This window comes from Pygocentrus nattereri, chromosome 26 (assembly GCF_015220715.1).
Source record: "Pygocentrus nattereri isolate fPygNat1 chromosome 26, fPygNat1.pri, whole genome shotgun sequence".
Classification (NCBI taxonomy): Eukaryota; Metazoa; Chordata; class Actinopteri; order Characiformes; family Serrasalmidae; genus Pygocentrus; species Pygocentrus nattereri.
The window spans coordinates 29240197-29260000 of record NC_051236.1 but is presented as its reverse complement, the minus strand read 5'-3'; the positions used below and the strand labels follow the sequence as shown (position 1 = coordinate 29260000).

Genomic DNA, 19804 nt, shown 5'->3' with positions numbered 1-19804 from the left:
GTTTGACAGGCTTAAACCAGAAATGAGTGTGAGATGCTGGAAGTGGGTATATTTACCGGTCATAACAGACTGCAGACTAATCAAGAAGCGCTGTCGTTAATAACATGTAAACTGAGTGTCAGACAGCCAATCAGCAGTCTCGATTTTGGACCATGCTTATTGGACTTGAAATTTGGTATTGAGGCAGTGAGATTCTTGATTTTCAGTAGTGTTGAGTTATTTCAGGTGATACCATGAAAGTATTAAACACCAGAAATTTTGACTTTGGCTTGGCAAAAATAAATAAATAAAAATAAAACCCAGATGATTTTTGAATATAAAAAAAGGGTTTTGAGACTACAGAATAATTAACATCTCAGATTTATGAATTTCTCTCTTTTTATCAATACAGCACTTCTTAAAATCCTGAAAAGATCAAATAAGCATGTAAATCATGTAACCTGGCCTCATGTAACGTATTCCAAATGGAAGATGGAAGGTTGTGAGAGAACAAAGCCCAACATTAATCATGTGGATTTTATTTTATGTTAAATTAGTGAATTCAACTCTTTTCACCTGTTTGTTTTTAGATATGTTATTGATTATAACTCTTTAAGCGTATTTTTTTTAGGCATGCTTAAAAATGTGTTAGCTTTCAGTGGAATACCGCATCAATACCGCAGTGTTAGCCCTGTTAACAGTAGTATTGAAATGTATTGAAGCAAAAATGGAAAAAGTTCAAATATTGAATTGCTTACCATCCCTGAAAAATCACTGAACGGTCAATATGTTGTACAACACTAGTCTGGATTGTAGCTTCTCCAGATTTCCACATATTTGTGCATGCATCCCACCGTCCTCATTGTTTAAAGGGCCCATATCTTAAATACACATTTTGTGTATTTATTTATTTATTTATTTATTTTGTTTTACCAAAAACAGTCATAATTTACTTTTACTTGACCATTTTTCAACCTTTCTTTTTCCCTGAGAATTAAATGAGCTGTTTTTGCTACTGTGCCTTTAAGACCGATACATATGTAAATAGCCTCTGTTTTGATTGGCTCATCCAGATTTGTGCCTCATTCAAAAAAAGCAGTTCAGGCTGAAACACTTCTTATAACTTCATCTTATGGTGACTTTTTCAAACAAGTGAAGAACATTCGGTTTTCCATGATGGAGACCATTTCTCAAGACCTAATTTGGTACTTTGTGTTGTATTGCTTTTGAAATATACATATGCAATGAATGTACTTGAATCAAATTGGGACACAATTTCCACGCGAATAAAATGCGTATTTTACTTGCTTTTGACAGTAGTATTGTGATGTGATGTGTAAAAATGTTGTTCAATCTAAATACTCTTATTTAATCCTGTGTGTGGATCCTGTGTGTTTTATAGAGGATATGTAACATCCCTTTTGTTTTCTTTCATCCGTAGGCTGGTGTTCCCATGTCTGGATGATGCCAATGTTTGCGATAAGATCGGTAAGACCCAAGTTGCCGAGCCAGTCAGTTCTTTTCTAAGTCAAAGGTGTGATTGATGGAGTTTGGCTTCAGGAGAGACTGTTGAGGTTTAATGTTAAACAGGTAGGCAAGTGAAGGTAGATGTTGCCTTGCTGTCTGCTGGTTCTATGTGATACTGTTTTGTAGTATTGTTATACAGAGAAGCAGCTCACCCTGGGTGTACACGGTGTCAGGCGGGTGTGGGTGTGCGCGTGTGATGTCGCAGACATTTGGTGGCGTGTCTCAACACTTTGAGCCGAGACTGAACGTGTGAACTGCTGTGATACTATAGCTGGGTGTGATCAGCAGTCAAATGAAATCAGGGCTGTCAGTTACGTGTGTCAGAAACTTCAGCTCGGCACGTCAGCCTGGAAACCTGGCAACCTTGTCATGGCAACCTTCATCTACTTCTCACACGCACAACAAAATGCCAAAAAGGGGGGGATTCTTGGTAGGATCCTGTGTGTGCAAAACTGACAAGATCATTTTGAGTAATTGGACGATGATCCATGACCCGCTTCTGTTGCGTTAGAGAAATGGAGAAGATAGCTAGAAATAAGTCTTCTGTTTGCTCTCGGAGCCAAAAAAAGCCCAGTTTCTCTGAAGCTTGTTCTGGGATATCTGCCATGATTTTTTGATAGAAATGTGTCTGACTCGCAGCGTCTACACTCGCCCCAAGCTGAATGTAGGCCTACTACTGTACGCCTCTCTAATACGGCATTTTCTCCTCCCACGCTTTTCCGTGTGGCGAGCTCTAACGTTAACTTAACATCCCTGAAGCCTTTGTGATGTTGATGATTAATGGGGTAACAAGTTCCCTCACCTGATGAAACAGGCGTGAATAAGGCTCATTGAGATGTCCCTGTAGCAGTCGCTCCTCCACACCTGAACAAGCAAATGAGAGGCTTTCCTTAATTAAGCCCTTCATTAGGGGAATTACGCAAAACACAAAACCTCACACCTCTTCTCTGAACCTCTAGACGTACATACAGAATCAACTTAGCTCCGGCGTCTCCCGAGTGCAAGTGATGCCACTGCTGGATTCATCACTAGGGGGCAGAATTTGATCACTAATTCTTCACACACCATCAGATGGATGACCGTAATAACCAGCTTCCATTTACATGCCTTTCCCATTTATAAAACACAGGAGAGTGAAAGGAAAATGTCCTAATTTGGTTATATGAGAGGGGCATTCTACAAAAACCCATGTGCTTTAATCATTAGGACACCTACTAATGAACACGTGGAACTTTGGAGATGCTGTTAAAGTCCTTCAGTGAATGAAAAAACCCAATGTTTTATGCTGAAGTGTAAACATGCGGACATAGTAGACCATACCTCTTATATTACAGGCCTATAAAGCTGTACTATTATTATTATTGTTACGTTAAACACAGTGTGGAATGACCTTATGCTTTGCAGATTCCTGTGAAATCTGGATTGTCTCTGTAAAAATGAAAAGAAATGGGACCTCCACTGGGAAGCAGGCATTTGTAAGAGATTCCTGGATCGGCTAAGGTTCCCACAATGTTCTATCAACGAGTCTTGTTTTCCTCACGTCGAGCATCCGTTAACCACAGAGTTTTCTGTTGACTCAAAGAGGCAAGGGTAAAAGTTTGCCCCTTAATTTACCTGTCAAATGACCAACAGCCTTTTCGGGCTGCTTTAGCTGAAGTGTCGTCTCTTATTAAATCGGCATTAGCTTCTGTTGTGGCCTAAAGGAGAGATCTGATGGCTTTGTGCTCCAGTAAGAAGAGAAATTTATGAAATGAGCATTAATGAAAGAGGAGATCCTGTGAACTGTGGCCTTTATGCATTTATTTATTATTAGCAGAGATAAATGAATGAGTTTTACTTCACTTTTCAAGCAGAATATCAACGGTGTCATGAGACGAGTCAGATGGTCTCTTTTTTTGTAGGTTTGCACTTGCAGTTTATAGCTTTTAGCAGTGCTGTGTCTCAGGTTTAAATAATGTGAATTTAATTCTCAAACATAATGGGCCATCTGTTGGTCAAGAGTGGTAGTGAACAAAGAAAAGATTAAAAAGATGCTGCAGTTACTCAATAAAGACAACATTTGAAATCTTTTTTATTGAAATTTGTAGTGAAATTTAGCTTGGCCTTATTTTTAAATACATTTTTTAATCAAATCTTTTTATAAGGCAGCAGTCAGCATTACTATTCAATTAGTCATCGGCTCCAACAATAAAAGCTTTTGTTCTGTTATATGAGCCACGATAACCTGTTTGGAGTAGATTGCAGTGGAAGCTTCAGATAAACTTAAATGATTTAATTACTGCTTGCTTTGTGAAGTCTAGAAAATACGAAGTAGTTTTAAGTATTGAAGATGAAAGCATTGCTCAGTAGTTCAGTTTTAGGAAGTTATGTTATTTTCCAGTCTGGCTAAAGTGATGCAGGACTTGAAAGTGCACATAATTTCCATATGAATAAAATACATCAGCCCAATTTTGTCTTTTTGTTGATTTTCTTTTTGGCAGTAATGGTGTTAATATATTTTTATTCATTCTGTAAATATTTGGGTCAAGTGTATACGTAGAACACATTACTATTGTTCAGTGAAGTGCAGTTTGCTACTGGTTCATGTGGCTTTTGATTATACAGAGAGTAAAAATCCCCAAAATCTCCAAACAAAAGAAAAGGCCCTTCAGAGACGGCTCTGTCTGTTGTGAATCAAAAGGGACATTTTGATCCTCTTTGATTTGGTCAGTTGCATTTTGATCTTGGGCGTTATGCATCTTTAACTTGTCGTATCCCTCCCCGCAGGACTAATGACCTTGCTTGGTGTTGAATGGCACCCAGGCCCAGAAGGTACAAGCAGGGGAGGGGGGCAGCATCCCACCACCAGCCCCAGCACTGATAACATCATATTAATTGGGATGTAGAAAGTGCCCCTCTCTCTCTCTCTCTCTCTCTCTCTCTCTCTCGCGCTCTCTCGCGCTCTCTCTCTCGCTCTCTCTCTTTTGTATACATTTACCATTATACTCATTAGCATCCCGTCGCCTCCCAGCTAGCATCTCCTTCACAGCCTGCCGGGATTCTCTTGGGAGGCTATTTACATCTCTCCATGAGGCCTCTCTCAGGGTTATTGGGGAAATCCCGCCCGCCCCCAATACCCCTCCCACCTCTCCTCCTCTGCTGCGGCCCCTCTTTTGATATGTTGTAGGGCTCCTGTGATTGAGGGCCACTCTGGTGTTAATGAGCGGTTGCGATGCAGGGTCCACCTCCTCATTCAGCTTTAATGGATGCCATTGACAAACAGCAGTGAATAATAAGAAAGTGATGGTTTTTTAATATCCTCGGGGAGTCTGCTTGGTCGAGGTGGTCCGCTGGATGCTGCGGAAGGCCCTGTGCTGTTGGGACCTGGAGCTTTTTTTTTGATCAACACTGTGTATTGTAAGTGAGTCAGAATTTGTTAGGCTGGAGGTCAGTGTGACTGGCATTGAAGGACTTAATAGATTGCGAGCTGACACGACTGATTTGGTGCAATGCAGTGCTTGTGGTGTTTGTGCTCCATTTTCTGGAGCTAAACTTCAGAAAATAAAAGGGGCAGAAGGGGTTATTTGGAGAAATGCCATAGGAAGGCCACTGTGGGTTTTGAGGAATCTCAAAAGAACCTCTACATAATGTAGAACTTCCATAATACGGGTGTAACAATTTCCATACGGTTCTGAACAGCAATGTATGGAAATATAAACTGTATCGCTGATATGTGCCTCGGTCTGTTCGGAGGGTCTAGCACCTCCTATGGAAACCAGTGATCAAAAGTAGACATCTGGGAGCATGTAGACGTGTGTGTGTGTGTGTGTGTGTGTGTGTGTGTGTGTGTGTGTGTGTATATATATATATATATATATATATATATATATATATATATATATGTGTGTGTGTGTGTGTGTGTGTGTGTGTGTGTGTGTGTGTGTGTGTGTGTGTGTATGTATGTGTATATATTGTTTATTTAACCCCTTAAACGGCCAGCGCAGAATAACCTAAGAATACACTGAATCATTGTAGTTACTGAATAATAATTTTTAGTATGTAATAAGCCTGGAATTCTTAAGGAAGCCTAATATTATTTGTAGTAATTATCCTGTACCTAGTTTGGCTCATCAGTGCTTCATTAGGTTAAATCAGGTGTGCTGATGATAGAATTTCAGATGGAATTTAGTACATTAATACAGTGTCGCAGGGTAATCTAGACCCAAGTCTGTGTTCTTTGGGCTCGCTCTGAAGACATCAAGTACCTCATTGTTTGTATTTATTCTAGCGTTATATAATGTTATAAAATGTATTTATTGCCCAGGTAAACGGTTTTAAATGATTTGGAGAGGGTGTTTGTAGTGAACATTGAGTTTGTGTTGAAGTATTAAACACATTTAGAGCTCTGTGTAATTAAGACACTTTTAATACATCAAATCTTGAAAACGCAAATTTTGACCTCAGAATTGAAAATGATATGAAAATGAGTATCATGTGGTGTAGTCGGAGGTTTGCTATAACTGAAGGCTTTTTTCTAGCACCATACGCCTTTTTAAACTTGAAAAAGTCACTAACAACTTATTTACAAAAAATAAAAAAAAAGAATCATCCATTTAGGGGAGCAGAAGTGGCTCTTCTCTTGGAATCACTCCAAAGAAGCGGTCATTAATAAGAGTGTATTGGGCAGTCGTCAGTTTTTCCTGAAGTTATCCAGCTTGCTGAGGAATCCTACTTTGTGTAATATCTCCCACCACCAGCCCAGCTCAGCTGAAGAAGTCTTGCTAGCAGTTAACGTAGTTAATTAGTGGTCCTCTCCACTTTAATTTAACTCTCTTAGGCTGTTTTATGTAGCTCATGTCTTCGCTGGCACTTCACACTACATTTTAATGAAAGCTAATAAGTGGCGTTCCGTCCTGATACCTGCAGCTCTTGACATTTCTCTAAATGTGAATGCGCCGCTAGACCTGATCCCCGTCCTCAATTTGGAGGCGAGCGTTGACATTGAGTCACTTTCATTTGATTGGTCTCGTGCCTCTACAGCAAAGCGGCAGCGACAAAGTTTGTTTTTTTTTTTTTTTTTTTCTCACATAACTCAAGCAGAGACAGATGGTGGAGAGCATGCCCTCGATCACACAGACAGCATGTAGCCTGCGCAGTCCCAGAGTATCTAAAGCAGCATGCTGGTAAGCATCGCGTTTAATAAAGGAAAACATCTAGCCCTACGACTAAATAAGACATGGGCGCTGCGGAGCATGCACTCTGTATTTCTCAGCACATCAACCGAGGAGATGTATTTTTCATTGCATGTGTCTCATGCATATTAATGGGACGGCGAAACAACAATCAGTGTGAATTTTTCCCAGATTTAACAGACGCGCCACTACTTTTTAAAACTAACAGGATGATGCAACAGCCGTGTTGAGAAGTTTTTTTTTTTTTTTTTTTTTTTGACTCCCTTTTGTGTCATTTGACTTACAGGCGTCGTCTGGCGCGAGACAGGCTGCTGATTTCGGGGCCGTGTGTTTGCTCCTGCCACTCTTCAGCTCAGCGTGAGAGTTAGTCTCATTAAAACAGTCACATGCCCAAGAAACCTCAGACCTGCTGAGGGTTTTTTTTTTTCCCCATTTCTCTCTCTTTTTCAACCCTTTCGCTCTCTCTTTCTCTCCTCTTTAAGAAAAAGAGATGGAAGTTTTAAACTAACAAAGCCTTGGGAAATCCCCATCAGACGTCTTTCTTAATCCCTTTAATTTTGAAAGGTATTGTTTAAGGCTTCAAAGTTGATATGGTTTAATCCCTCCTCCTAACACTACGGGGCAGCAAATGAGGCCGTGTCAGCATCACCGCGGCAGCTCTAATCTACTCCCCACAACAGAAAATCCTCCTTCAAGACGAGGTTGCATAGACTTTCCTGTGAACTTGCTGTTTGATGTTCCGTACCTGCTATTGAACATGACTTCTGTCTTAACCCGACTGTCACTCGCGCCCTGTCCCCTTTTATCAGCCCCACCGTCGACTCTCCCCCCTTTTCTCTGCACTTAAAACCCACCATCAACCACAGCCCTTAACTCGCATGCTCGCATTTCGCCCCTCTATTTTGGGAGCAGGTTGATGAGGACGGGCCTGGGAGAGTATGAGGCGGAGAGGTGTTGAATCTCCTTTAATTTGGGGGGGCTACACAAAGACTGCAGCATCAGGACAGGATGCGCTCTTTCGTCTCCGAATTCAGGGCCGAATTCCTGTGGTCCATTTTTAATCCGGATGAGCTCACATTGCTGCAACTTTGCATCAGCGCGCCTTTCAGTGCCCGTCCAGGGAAAAGGCAGCCTCTCACCATTGTGCTATCCAGGACATTTGAGTTGTCAGTCTTAGTTTCTAGATAAGCACTAGTTTGTTTGAGGGAGCTTTCTTTTGGAAGACTTGTTCTAAGCCAGCAGCTCCTGAGCTTGTGAGCAGCTAGTGTAATAAAGCAGGAGTTATTTCTGAGCCATCATTCGGACCGCCATTCAAATAGAAGAAGTTTTTTCCGCTTGTGCACCTTCAGCTTTCTGTCTGAACACTTGAGAGACAGCATGTTTCACACATTATTGTTTAATAACCTCCCTTGATTAAGTTCACAACTAGTACAGCTGCTGCAGAACTTTTACTTACTGCTTCCTAAAGCAGAAAAGTGTATACCACAGAGATAGTGCTCACTCTTCTATCCATGTTGTATACTGAGAGCAGTACATAGGCTCCATGAGATAATTGGAGACAGATTTCTTATCAGCCAGCTTGAGGGAATGTTTTGTATTGAGCTCAGCTTTTTTGTGTGTCCTTAAAGTGGTGTTTTGACCAAAAATCACATTTACACAATTTTCCCAAAAAGTGCAGACACAATTCAAGCTTTCAGGATGGTTACTGCTGGCTATATAATGTGCTTTTGTCCATTTTAATTGACAATTGTACATCATATAGTCTCGGAAACAACATGAGTAAGTTTGTTTGATATTACTTAACAATTGTGAATGTGCAGTATTTTAGGCCTCCAAGTTAAGCTACTAGTTAGCTACATTTTGTAGCTTCGGCATACTAAATCTGTTTCTATCTTGGCTAATTGAAAGAATTTTGTAAATTTTTGAGTTAGATTTTTCACAATTTCTGTATAACTAATGGTTTAAGATCATAGGGAGTGGAAGTGAAATGTGCTGTTCACAGTGGTCTTGATAGGAAGCAGATGTGTAAAACAGGTTAACGCCGCTAAAAACAAGCTCACAGAAAAAAATGGATTGAAGTAGTTACAAATACACTCCATGATCCTTGAGACATTGTCTTAAAATGTATTTCCAGAATGCATTAACGGTGGAGAAATACATGTATATTGTTATAAAGTATAAAAAAATAGGTATACCAGTGTTTTACCTCGATCAAAATGATTGAGACCCTTATTAGTCCCACCACTGGGAAATTTTACCTCCGCATTTAACCCATCCGTGAAGTGAAACACCACATACACTCTAGTGAGCATGCTTGCGCGGAGCGGCGGGCAGCCCAGTTAGGGGTTAGGCGTCTTGCTCAAGGACACCTCAGTCATGTGCTGTCGGCTCTGGGGATCGAACCGGCCACCTTCCGGTCACGAGGCTGGGTCCCTAACCTCCAGCCCACGACTGCCCCCAATGAGTATATAAAGTCTAAAAATACATGTATAGGTCCGCTAGTGGTTTTGAATAGTAAATGAAATATACTTGTGTTGTAGACATCTCGACCCCTGGTTCCCATCACCACCGCTGTAGAAATCTTAGAAAGTTCTCTGAATGACTGTTTACATTTCAATGATTGAATTATGCAGGCATTTTGAATCAGAGGTGGAACTTCCCTTATAAGTCTGCACCTGTTTCTGCTCTTTGCTGCATCTGTTGCTGACACTTTCAGTTTCGTCTCTGAATATAAAATAATGTTAAGGCACCAAGGCCCACTGGGGGCTCACGATACAGTACACTGCAGATGCCAACACTAGATGAGTAGATGGTGAATATGCACCAATGACTAAATAAATGAAATACGTAAGATTCTTAAGGTGTTTGCTGCAGATTGTGAAGCTGGGGATAATCATTGAAGTCAGCTGAAGTAATTTTGGATTAGGCCAAACACAGTGCAGTCCGGTCATTATGTAATAATCACGACAGGCCTAGAGTTTGCGATTAACATTTGATTATTTCAATGATTTATCTGTTCATTCATGTTGCTGTTAAAGTTCGGAGGTCTGCCAAAGACGCCGCCTGTGGCCAGGGGCCTCACAAGATTATGATTTCTGGCCATAGTAGATGTTTTACATTTTTTTAATGGAAATATAACCAAAAACATTGTTTTCATGTACAATAACACGCACAGTTGGACGCACCAGTCAGATTCTATATTTTATTGATTTACTAATAAAATAACATTTAACAGATCCTCCACGGAGAACACACTTGTGCACATTTTTGGTTTTTGGTTTTTTGATGCACAATTAGTGTTTATTCGCTGAATTCAACACATTGTAAAAACTAAAGCATAATATGTGACCTCTGCAGAAGTTATAGCACATTTTATACTTTGTTTTGTTTGTTGTGCATTAAAATTTGCTAAATAAAATGCCGTATTTAAGTCTTTTCCCTGTAGTGGATGCATTCTGAGTGGTGAAGAAAACATGTAGTTTGATCAGGGTGTTCAAGCCTTTGCATATGACTGTATGAAATATGATGAATGACAAATATTTCCATTTAAAATGGTTATTGGCATCTCTTTGAGTTTCACTTTCGGGCTCTAGAATCACTGTGGTTTTACCAGTGTACAGGTAGAGAGGTGTGATCTGAGCTGACACTCTCTGTCTTTGTTTCTCAGAGAGAGAGAGAGAGACAGAGAGAGAGACAGAGAGAGAGACAGAGAGAGAGACAGAGAGAGAGAGACAGAGAGAGAGAGACAGAGAGAGAGACAGAGAGAGAGAGAGAGAGACAGAGAGAGAGAGAGACAGAGAGAGAGACAGAGAGAGAGAGAGAGAGAGAGACAGAGAGAGAGACAGAGAGAGAGACAGAGAGAGACAGAGAGAGACAGAGAGAGAGACAGAGAGAGAGACAGAGAGAGAGACAGAGAGAGAGACAGAGACAGAGAGAGAGACAGAGAGATCCATGTCTACATATAATAAGAATAAAATACATTACATCAACAGAAGTCTTTGTTTTCTTTGTTTACTACAACTGTGTTGATGTGATGAATTTTATTTATGTAGGAATAATGAACACCCTTGAATCAAGTAAATGTATCATATTGTTTTTTTTAGTGTAGCTAGACAGACAGATAGATGGAACGTTCTCTGCTTCTCTGTTCTACGATATCAGGCTGAACAGGTTCTGATTGTTTACTCTGCTGAGCCTTGATTCACCTTTAAACACGTGAACTTCATAAATTGGCATTATGTCAAATAAATCAGTAAATTCCTTTATTGGATGCTCTACTGCTGACTACTGTGGGCTGTGAATGCACTCCACGTTATTGGTCGTTTCTGCTGTGAGGAAGGAAAAGGGAGAAGAAACAGAGAAGTTCTTTTATTCCAAAGGAGAGAATAGAATTGTTTCATCCACAATAACAAGTTTCATAGGGATATGGGAATTTTGGGCCATTGCCAGTGTACGATATTTTTCAAGTACTTCATGTCTGCCGATGTCTGTCCTGATACATAAGCATTTATAAAATGTAGAAATTGGGACTGAATCCACCTGATTTAGCTCTACAGAGAAATCTGGGATTGATTGTAGAGGGATACAAACACTGGAAGTGTAGGTCAGATCTGTCCCATGCTGATGTGGATATGATTCTGATATGATTGATATGCCTCCCATATTTTGGATGGGTCGTCGGACAGAGTCTTGCTTCCCTCTTTTTAAACCCATCCAGCATCGTTCTTCACCTCTTTAGGTGCTTTATCTCAGGTGTGTAGTCTTTATCAGGATGCCTCAGACCTTTCTGCCCTTTTTTCTCTCTCTGCCACGCCTCTTCAGAACTGTACTAATTTGGTAAAGAAAAAGAGGTAATGTGGGCCTGCTGCATCGCTGCATCGCTCCAGTTATTTATAAGGTAGAGATTAATGGCAGTCCTCTTTTTCTGTGAATGTAATTTGTATTTATAGAGCTCTTATACTGTGTATTTCAGCCTGATGGCATTTGTGTGTGTGTGTGTGTGTGTGTGTGTGTGTGTGTGTGTGTGTGTGTGTGTTTTTCCTGAGGACTAAGTAGGAAGAAACAAAATTAAAAGTTTAAAACACAAAGTGGAGCAGAGCTAGTTCGCATTCCCTTATGGTTAATAAATATACCCAAGAAAAGTTTATCTTCTGGGATTGCAGAATAATGTGTAATGATAATATGCAATTATCGCCTCTGATTTTTTCAGCAGTAACCTCAAGATGAGGTGTAACTTGAGTGTTAGAGCAAGTGCTGATAGAGAGAGCAGGGAGAGGGGGAGAGAAAGCACAGTGACATATGTGCGTGTCGTGGAAGTGTTAAGCGCTCTTTTACTTGTGCAGTTAATTTAGACAGATCACAATGGGACTTCCACTGATTCATTGTTTGTGCGTTCATTATTGAACCAGGGTAAAAAAAAAAAGAGATAGAGAACAAAAGGAAGAAAGGAAAAAAAGAAAGAAAGACTGAAAGAAAGAGAAAGGGTGGGAGACTGAGAAAGAAAAAGAGCTAATCGCTTCAGATCGATCCCCAGCATAGCGCCGCACATTTATTTAAGCTCATAATCCTTGTAAATAGCTTCCAGCAAGGCAAAGTCAGCCTTTTAACATTGACTAAATGAAGTAAATAGAAGCGAATGAATTTTTAAAAGACGCATTGCAGTTGAACCCTGTTTGTTATGTATGGAACAGATCGGCACGTAAGCTGGCAGCTAATGAGGCCTGTAAATTTAACGCCGAAATCATATTCTGATGGCTTTGCCACCCTGCTGTTCGGGGGCTTGCAGTGAAGTTTGCTTTAAATGTGGAGCGTCTGTTCCCCCTCCTAAAGCCCCTCACACCCGAACAGATGGAGAGAATATGGAGCTGGGAAGGTTTACCTTGGAGGTGGTAACAGTGAAGCCACTCATTAACACTGAATTTACCACTTCGTTAGCAACGCAGCTTCCTGTTGAGAGCATCCAGTGCTGGATGTCAAATCCTCAGAGCATACATTTAGCCTTGCGGCCCGACAGCAATGTTGGACCCTTAAAAGGGGTATGGGGCTTTTTAGGGCAAGGCAAGCGAGACGTACCTCAAATCCTGCAACTTTTTCTAATCTGAGAAGACGAAGCAGCAAATGCAATTAGGTAGTTCAGTGTCATTCATTTTGAGGTGCAAGTCTGCGAGACTAGCCATATTCAACACTTGAAAATATCGTTTTCTTCTGTCTATCAATCTGTCCAGCGTTTTGGGGCAGTGTGTGTGTGTGTGTGTGTGTGTGTGTGTGTGTGTGTGTGTGGTTGTACTGGTGCATGTGTGCCAATTTGTCAGGATTGAAGCAACAACAGTCTCGTGCTGGGATGTGCTTTGGCACCATCAGAGAGTGCTAAGACAGAATAATATGATCTCATTGGAGGTGTACTTTGTTCCCATGGAAATTGGTCAATTTTAGGAGATGGCTGAGAACTTTAGTGGGAGAAACAGGAAGGTCTGATCCCAGAGGTGTGCTCACATAATTAAGCTTCCTCACCAGTGTTTCCAGGGCTAACAGCAGGGTGTTCTGTGAATAGATGTGGTGGCAGTGGGTGTGGAAACCCATAATGCAGCTTAAAAAAATAATGGCCTTCTCGCTTTGCTGTGGAAATTAGTTGTCTTTTTTTGCATGGGTGAAAGGTTATAGTTGTTAGCTTTTACTTTGATTTTACTTGATTTCCGTCTGTGTCCCAGAAATGATGTGTTGTCAGTTAACACATTTTCTTTCTTTATTTAACCAGACATTATTTATCTGATTTGATAATAGACCTGTTTGACATTAATTGTGTTTTGTAGATGGTGTCTCTGTCATGGCAGCAGTGAACGAGAGTGCGGAGGAAGAGAAAGAGGTGGAATCTGCAGAAGATTGCACTCAGGAGCTGTCAGGCAGTCACACATCTTCTCCCACTACCTCCTCCACCACCATCACCACAACCAACAACAACAACAACAACAGCAGTGTGGGGCCACAGCAGTGCCAGTCTTTGGACACTCACCAAAGCCTTTTAAATGGAGCACAGCCGAGCCCATTTGTCTGTGGCGGCGTCCCGGCCGCCCCCTGCACAGACAATTCATTGCCTTCAGGAGCACTTGTTAATGGACCTGCTTCACACTGTACCTCAGAGGAGCCCCATGTCCCCAACAAAGACGCGTCCCCTTGGCCTGGGACAGACACCAACCCTGAGGTGTTACAGCCTCCCAGCGAGCTTCAATCAGACACTTGGCAAAAACCAGAAGGGCACGTCCTGAAAGCGCCGTCCACACGGACCTCATCTGAGTTGGACAACAGCGACCGTGAGGCTCACTTGGATGCGCTGGTGGGGGATGATGCAGATAACAGACCAGTCAGCAGGCTTTGGACGAGAGAAAGTGTCAAAACAGGGTTCTTATGGGACGTTGATTCGGAGTCGTCAGAAAGCTCCTCTGAAGACTACGACGACCTAAACAGGGGCCTTCGAGAGAAGTTCATGCGCTTCCTGTTAAAAGGCAGGGTAAGGGATGGAGTGGTGAAAAGAGAGGTGGATACGGAAGGCTCTCCATTTACCAGCCCTAGCAGGAGGAAGCGGAAAATGTACAGGGTAGAAAGGATGCCGACCGAGGTAGAAGTTAACGGTTTTAGCTCTGCTTCCCTCACTGACGGGGACTTGGATTTTGATTCGTCCATTAGCAAAGAACATGCCTGGAGGAAAGAGCCAGAAAGTTTAAGAACATGTCTGGGGAATTCTTACGACAAAGCAGCTGCTGTGGAAAAGTTCATTTTAAGCGAGAACGAAGACGGGAGCGATGAAGGCAGCAACGTTGGAGAAGCAGACGACTACGTGAGTGGCAAACCTGCATGTTTAAAGAGCAGGATGGAAACAGGCAAAGAGCCAGAGCCGTCGCTCTTCCAATGCACAAAGTGCAACATTAATTTCAAGGAGAAAAGGCATTTGCATAGACATATGATTTATCATTTAGACAGGCATAATCAGGTAGGGCAGGAGAGCGTCCTCCGTCCCTTTATATGCAAAGAGTGTGGGCGTTCATTCCGCGAGCGTTCGACCCTGCACAAGCACATGCAGATCCACCAGGCACGAAGGGAGCGTCTGATGCAGGAGATTAAAGGTTTGAATGAATCACGGGACGACGGCCCAGACGGCCAGCTGCAGTGCCCCCAGTGCGCCTTCGAAACCAGCTGCCCCAAAACTTTTGTCCATCATACCAAGACTCATGAACAGGACAAACGTTATTACAGTTGTGAAGAACACGATTACCCATCTGTGAGTGAACTGGATGTGGAAGCACACCAACGGACAGCTCACGAAGGCAGATTCTTAAAAGTCTTTGACACATTTTTTTGTAAAATTTGCACATTTAGGACAAAGAACGTCAGTGTTTTGAGAAAGCACTTAGAACTTGTTCATAAGCAGCCACTTTATGATTATGACCTTCAGTCGCATAATCTGACAGCTGACAACCATATAAAGCCTGTGTTAGACCCGGACAGGTTAACAGACCAAACTAAAGATGACATCTCACCTCCACTTTCGCTGAAGCCAAAGTCCCTCAGAGACAAGCAGAACGGCTGGAGAGGAGCAGGGCTTTCCATGCGGTCCAATGGCACCGCTGACCTTTATGTGAGGGATAAAGGCACACAAAAATCCTGTAAAGGATTGAGCTCCTCACTGATCAAGTGGAGTTTTGGCAGCTTAGCAAACAACCTGTCACCATCTTCCCTGAGATGTGACAAGCCAAGTAAATTATCTGTGCCTACAGAGAGAATGGATGTGACAACAGGTCTCCCGTATGTCGAAGAGGACAATCAAGGATATGAAAGCCCTGTCTCTGAACAAAAGACAAAACATCTCTCTAGTTTTGACATGCATCTTACGACCAAGACTGCGATCTCTAGCAAAACAGCACATCTGAACCAAGACACTGCTACCGCTTCCAAAGATCCCTCAGAAAGTGGCGGTTTAGTGGAGCCGGCGGTGAAGCAAAAATCTCCCTCTAAAAGAAAAATGTCCATCCCTTATCACAACGCCCCTAAGAATACTTTGATTTTCCCAAAATGTGAACCAGTATCTCCAGAATGGCAGGACACTGACCCCCTAGAGGAAAGTGATTATGATGACGCTAATGATGCTAATGAATCTAATGATGCCAATTACCACGACACCACTGCAAACCTCCTGGATGGCAGTGAGAATGGTCACAGCCCTTACTTTGCTGACCGCTTCTTTCGTCAGGGCTTTTCGCTTAAAGAAGACAGCTGTGACTCTGCCAATCATTCAGAACATGATGACTACATGGAAGGCGATGAAATTTGCACACTCATCGTGAAAGAGGAGAGTATTGAGAGCGCAGTAAGTGAGGACAATCCAGAGTTAGAGTTTCCAGACCATAACCTCAGTGATTCTTGCACAAGCTATCGTGTGTCCCCCGTGTTTGAGATGGACCGCAAGTCCTGTCCGTATTGTCCTGCTGTGTTTGAGTCAGGAGTGGGTTTGTCCAATCATGTGAGAGGACATCTACATAGGCTGGGGCTGAGTTATGATGCTCGTCACATGCTGTCACCTGAACAAGTAGCCTCTCAGGACCGGCAGCCCCGCATCCGCAGAAGAGCACCTTCAATGAACAGAAGAACCCGGAAAGGTGATTTATTTCAAACATAAAAATGCCTGTTTGAAAGTCATAAACTCTGAACATGTGTTAGTTTGGCAAAAAAGTATATGATTTCACACTTACTCCAGCAGTAATCAATTAGATGTGTTTGGTGTCTAAAGATTACTTTTGCACTGGAGTAGCTTGTTAGCTTGTAGCAGAGCTAATGCATAATGGAGGCTTTTAGCTCACCAGTTAGCAAGTGACAAGTCTTAAATAGACTTATGTTGTTTCTGTCAATGTTTCATAAAAATGGACATAAATGCATCATATAGGTAAAAACAGTAATAGCAGCATCTCTGATTTTCTAGTTGGGTCAGTGACATCATGTGCATTCGCTTAAGTCCATTTTTTCCTATTTCATAATTTATGTAAATATATTTTCAGTACATCAAAATAAAATTAATTACAGGCATTTATGCCTCCCAGAATCTCAAAATGTCAGGTGGTGCAACTGTCCAACCATGTATATTAAGTAAACTTTTAACACAGATTATATGTAAAATTCTAATTCAAATTTGGTTTGGTGTAGTTTTATATTTGAAATATTTAAAATCTTAACACATTGCAAAATAGAGTAAAAGCGTTCATTGAAAAATGTTCAGAAATTCTAATTTCCTCAATTTTAATGTGGCACAAAAAACAAAGCCTTTTTTTGTATCATAAAGAAGACCCCAGGTCACCTTACTGCCATACTCAGTTTGGGTTTTTCAGTCATAGTTAGGCTGGTTCAGATTTTTTAACATGACCTGAGGAAAACCACAGAAATATGTGATTACAGTAATAACGTTGATTTATTTTGAAAAAAAAAATCTATGTATAAACTTTAGTTAAAGGATAAAGGTTTGTGGCCAAGTGAAAAGACTTTATATATGTTTTCAGTCGTGATAAATAACTTAAAAATATACTTTTTTTAATGTGCGGTTGACGTTGATGAAAGCCTGACGTTTTCTAAATGGTAAAATTGATGATTATGTTCAGACGTGTACTTCTACAATTACAAACGCTATGAAACGGATATCAAACAGACATGAAACAGATTATTGCAGATACAAACAATGCACATCATATCCTTTCTACCAATAACTATTCAATTATCATTGGAGAGCCTTGTTTGTCATTGATCCTGATAGCATCATATCTAACCTGAAGTAGCAAACAGTTTTATATATATATAGACTTTTAGAGCTAGGTCCTTAACTTGGGCCATGAATGTCAAAAAGATGAACTTTTAAGGACACTTAAATATTGTAATTGGTCGGAATGCGCATCCTTACTCCAGAACTCTCGTTAAATCTTTTAATTTGTAGACTTAATTTTTTTTTTTTTTTTTGTTTATTTCATAACAGATAAGCCTGAATCTCAGACAGAACACACCTGTCCTCTATGTCTTGGCTGGTTTGATACGAAGACTGGCCTGTCCAATCATGTTCGTGGGCACTTGAAACGGATTGGTAAGCCAATCACAGGGGTCAGCAAATCTCCCCTCTGCATCCTCACCGAGCTTCTGCAGGATGAGAATGAACACCAGAAGATTCTCCACTCTCTTCAGGCCAAACCACACCTCTCCAGACCTTTCATTTCTCAGAAGTTTGCAGGCAGCGAGGGTCTGTTTCTGACACCCACTGGGGTCCCTGTGAAGGTCCAGCATCAGTGGCCTTCCAGTGAGCTGCGCTCAGAAGATGGTGAGAAGAAAAAGAAAAGTGAAGAAATCAGTGTGATGAATGAAACCTCGTCAAGCACTTTAATAGAACTTCTTAAGCGAAAGCGACTGGACCCGGAGCTAGAGGAGGTCAAAGGTCAGGCAGCCAGGACTCGTTATGTCGTTCCATCGTCCAGAAGCGCCGATTCTGAGGACCTGCCTCCGCAGGATCTGAGCTCTAGCTGCAGCCGAGGTGAGGAACGCACAGTCAGTCACCTGGGGTGGGTGATATGATGTCATATCCTGATCAACTACATCATGATGAGCTTTATTATGAGTGTCAGCTTAACTTAAAGGACAGAAACTGTTTTATTGAACCTGCACTGCGCTTTGTTAAAGATAAGATGTAGCATTACTCAGTCGGAAGAAAAAACTACATGCTAAAATATAATGTATGTGTGCCACCCAGTAAAAGTCAGAGGTGTTGCGTCGGATGTCGTCCGTCTCTATGCTACACACACGCTCAGTCAGACACACACCGACTGAACAAGAAGGTCTGATTTAATATTTAGATCTCTAACACAAAATCAACATTGTACTGATGATATGATGCCAACTGTAGATCATTCAGGTGTATCAGAAACACAAGTTCCTTCACCAAATCTTAACTCATTTCTTTTTGAATACTCTTTCAACATGCTTGCCAATCATCGGCGCAAATCCTCATTTATCCGCTTGGGGAAGGGGGTCTGAAGCACAACCCACATTACAACATGTTGCTGGCAATTACGTGGTTCTACCGGAGACACAGAGTAGCTTTAAAGAGAGGTTTCAAAGAAGCTCCCAAAAGTTTAATCCCAGCATTCAGAGATACATTTGGTGATGGTCACTTTAGCGCCGTTAGACGAGTTACGTGTGTGCATGTCCACTTAGAGGTACGCGATTTGGCAAAGATATAATAATACTTCCAAGACATTTTCTTATTACACACTATATCTCAATGTTTGGAATTTCTATATTTAAAGAATACCAGTAAAAGCTAATTAAACGTAGTTAATCTATTGTATTGTAATTGATCACGTTACTGATAAATATCATCAAACTGTCCACCCCATCTCCAAATTGGCTGCAGTAAATATCAGCTTGTGGAACTGGAGCCCTCTGTCTGATTCACAAGGCTACCTTTATTATTGGATGATAATAGTACTGATAAACCCTGTAATGATTAGATACGACTGATGTAAGTTATATTCCTATTCATGCATTTCTTGTTCAAACGTAAACTATTATTTCTACTTAACAGGTCGCCGTTATGCTGATGTGAAGTTGTGTTCTAGACTGTGTACTCCGCATCCTGAATGTATTGTCATAGCATAGTTTTGGCAAATAACTCACCCCTAAACTTCCACACGCTAACAAGTCAGCATCTCTGCTCCCCATCAGTGCTGGTGGTCTGGAGCCAAAATACAAATATGAAAAGACGCTGTGTTTTTATATATAAGCATTAATATTTCTTGTGTGTAATTCTCTTCCTGTGTAACCTCTTAAACTCTAGGTTTGTTATTTTGTTTTTAAACTTAAAAGATTATAAAAAAAACTTAAAAGATTATTCTCTTATGAAACTACTGTTTATATAGTGTGTGGTTATAAGAGTGAAGAATTGAAGTGAGTACCGCCCGGAAGGTTCTGCAGTTCAACTTTACAAGAAAAAAGTTGAGGAGAAACTTTGGGTAGTTGTGGCAACTGTAAGTACTTCAGTACTTAATTATGAATTAGAAGAGGGGGTATGTATTACTTCATATTTATTATTAATTTTATTAGCTCCTATG

The 19804-nt window shown here is 41.2% G+C and overlaps 1 protein-coding gene across 1 annotated transcript in view; it reads left to right on the top strand.

The window, feature by feature from the left end:
- The window catches only part of znf644b (zinc finger protein 644b), a 30882-nt gene that overhangs the window by 5051 nt on the left and 6027 nt on the right, over positions 1-19804 (top strand). Inside the window, exons 2-4 of the mRNA XM_037534765.1 lie at positions 1421-1467; positions 13487-16324; positions 17683-18228. Of these exons, the coding sequence (XP_037390662.1) occupies positions 1421-1467; positions 13487-16324; positions 17683-18228 (3431 nt within the window). The remainder of the gene's footprint in view (positions 1-1420; positions 1468-13486; positions 16325-17682; positions 18229-19804) is intronic.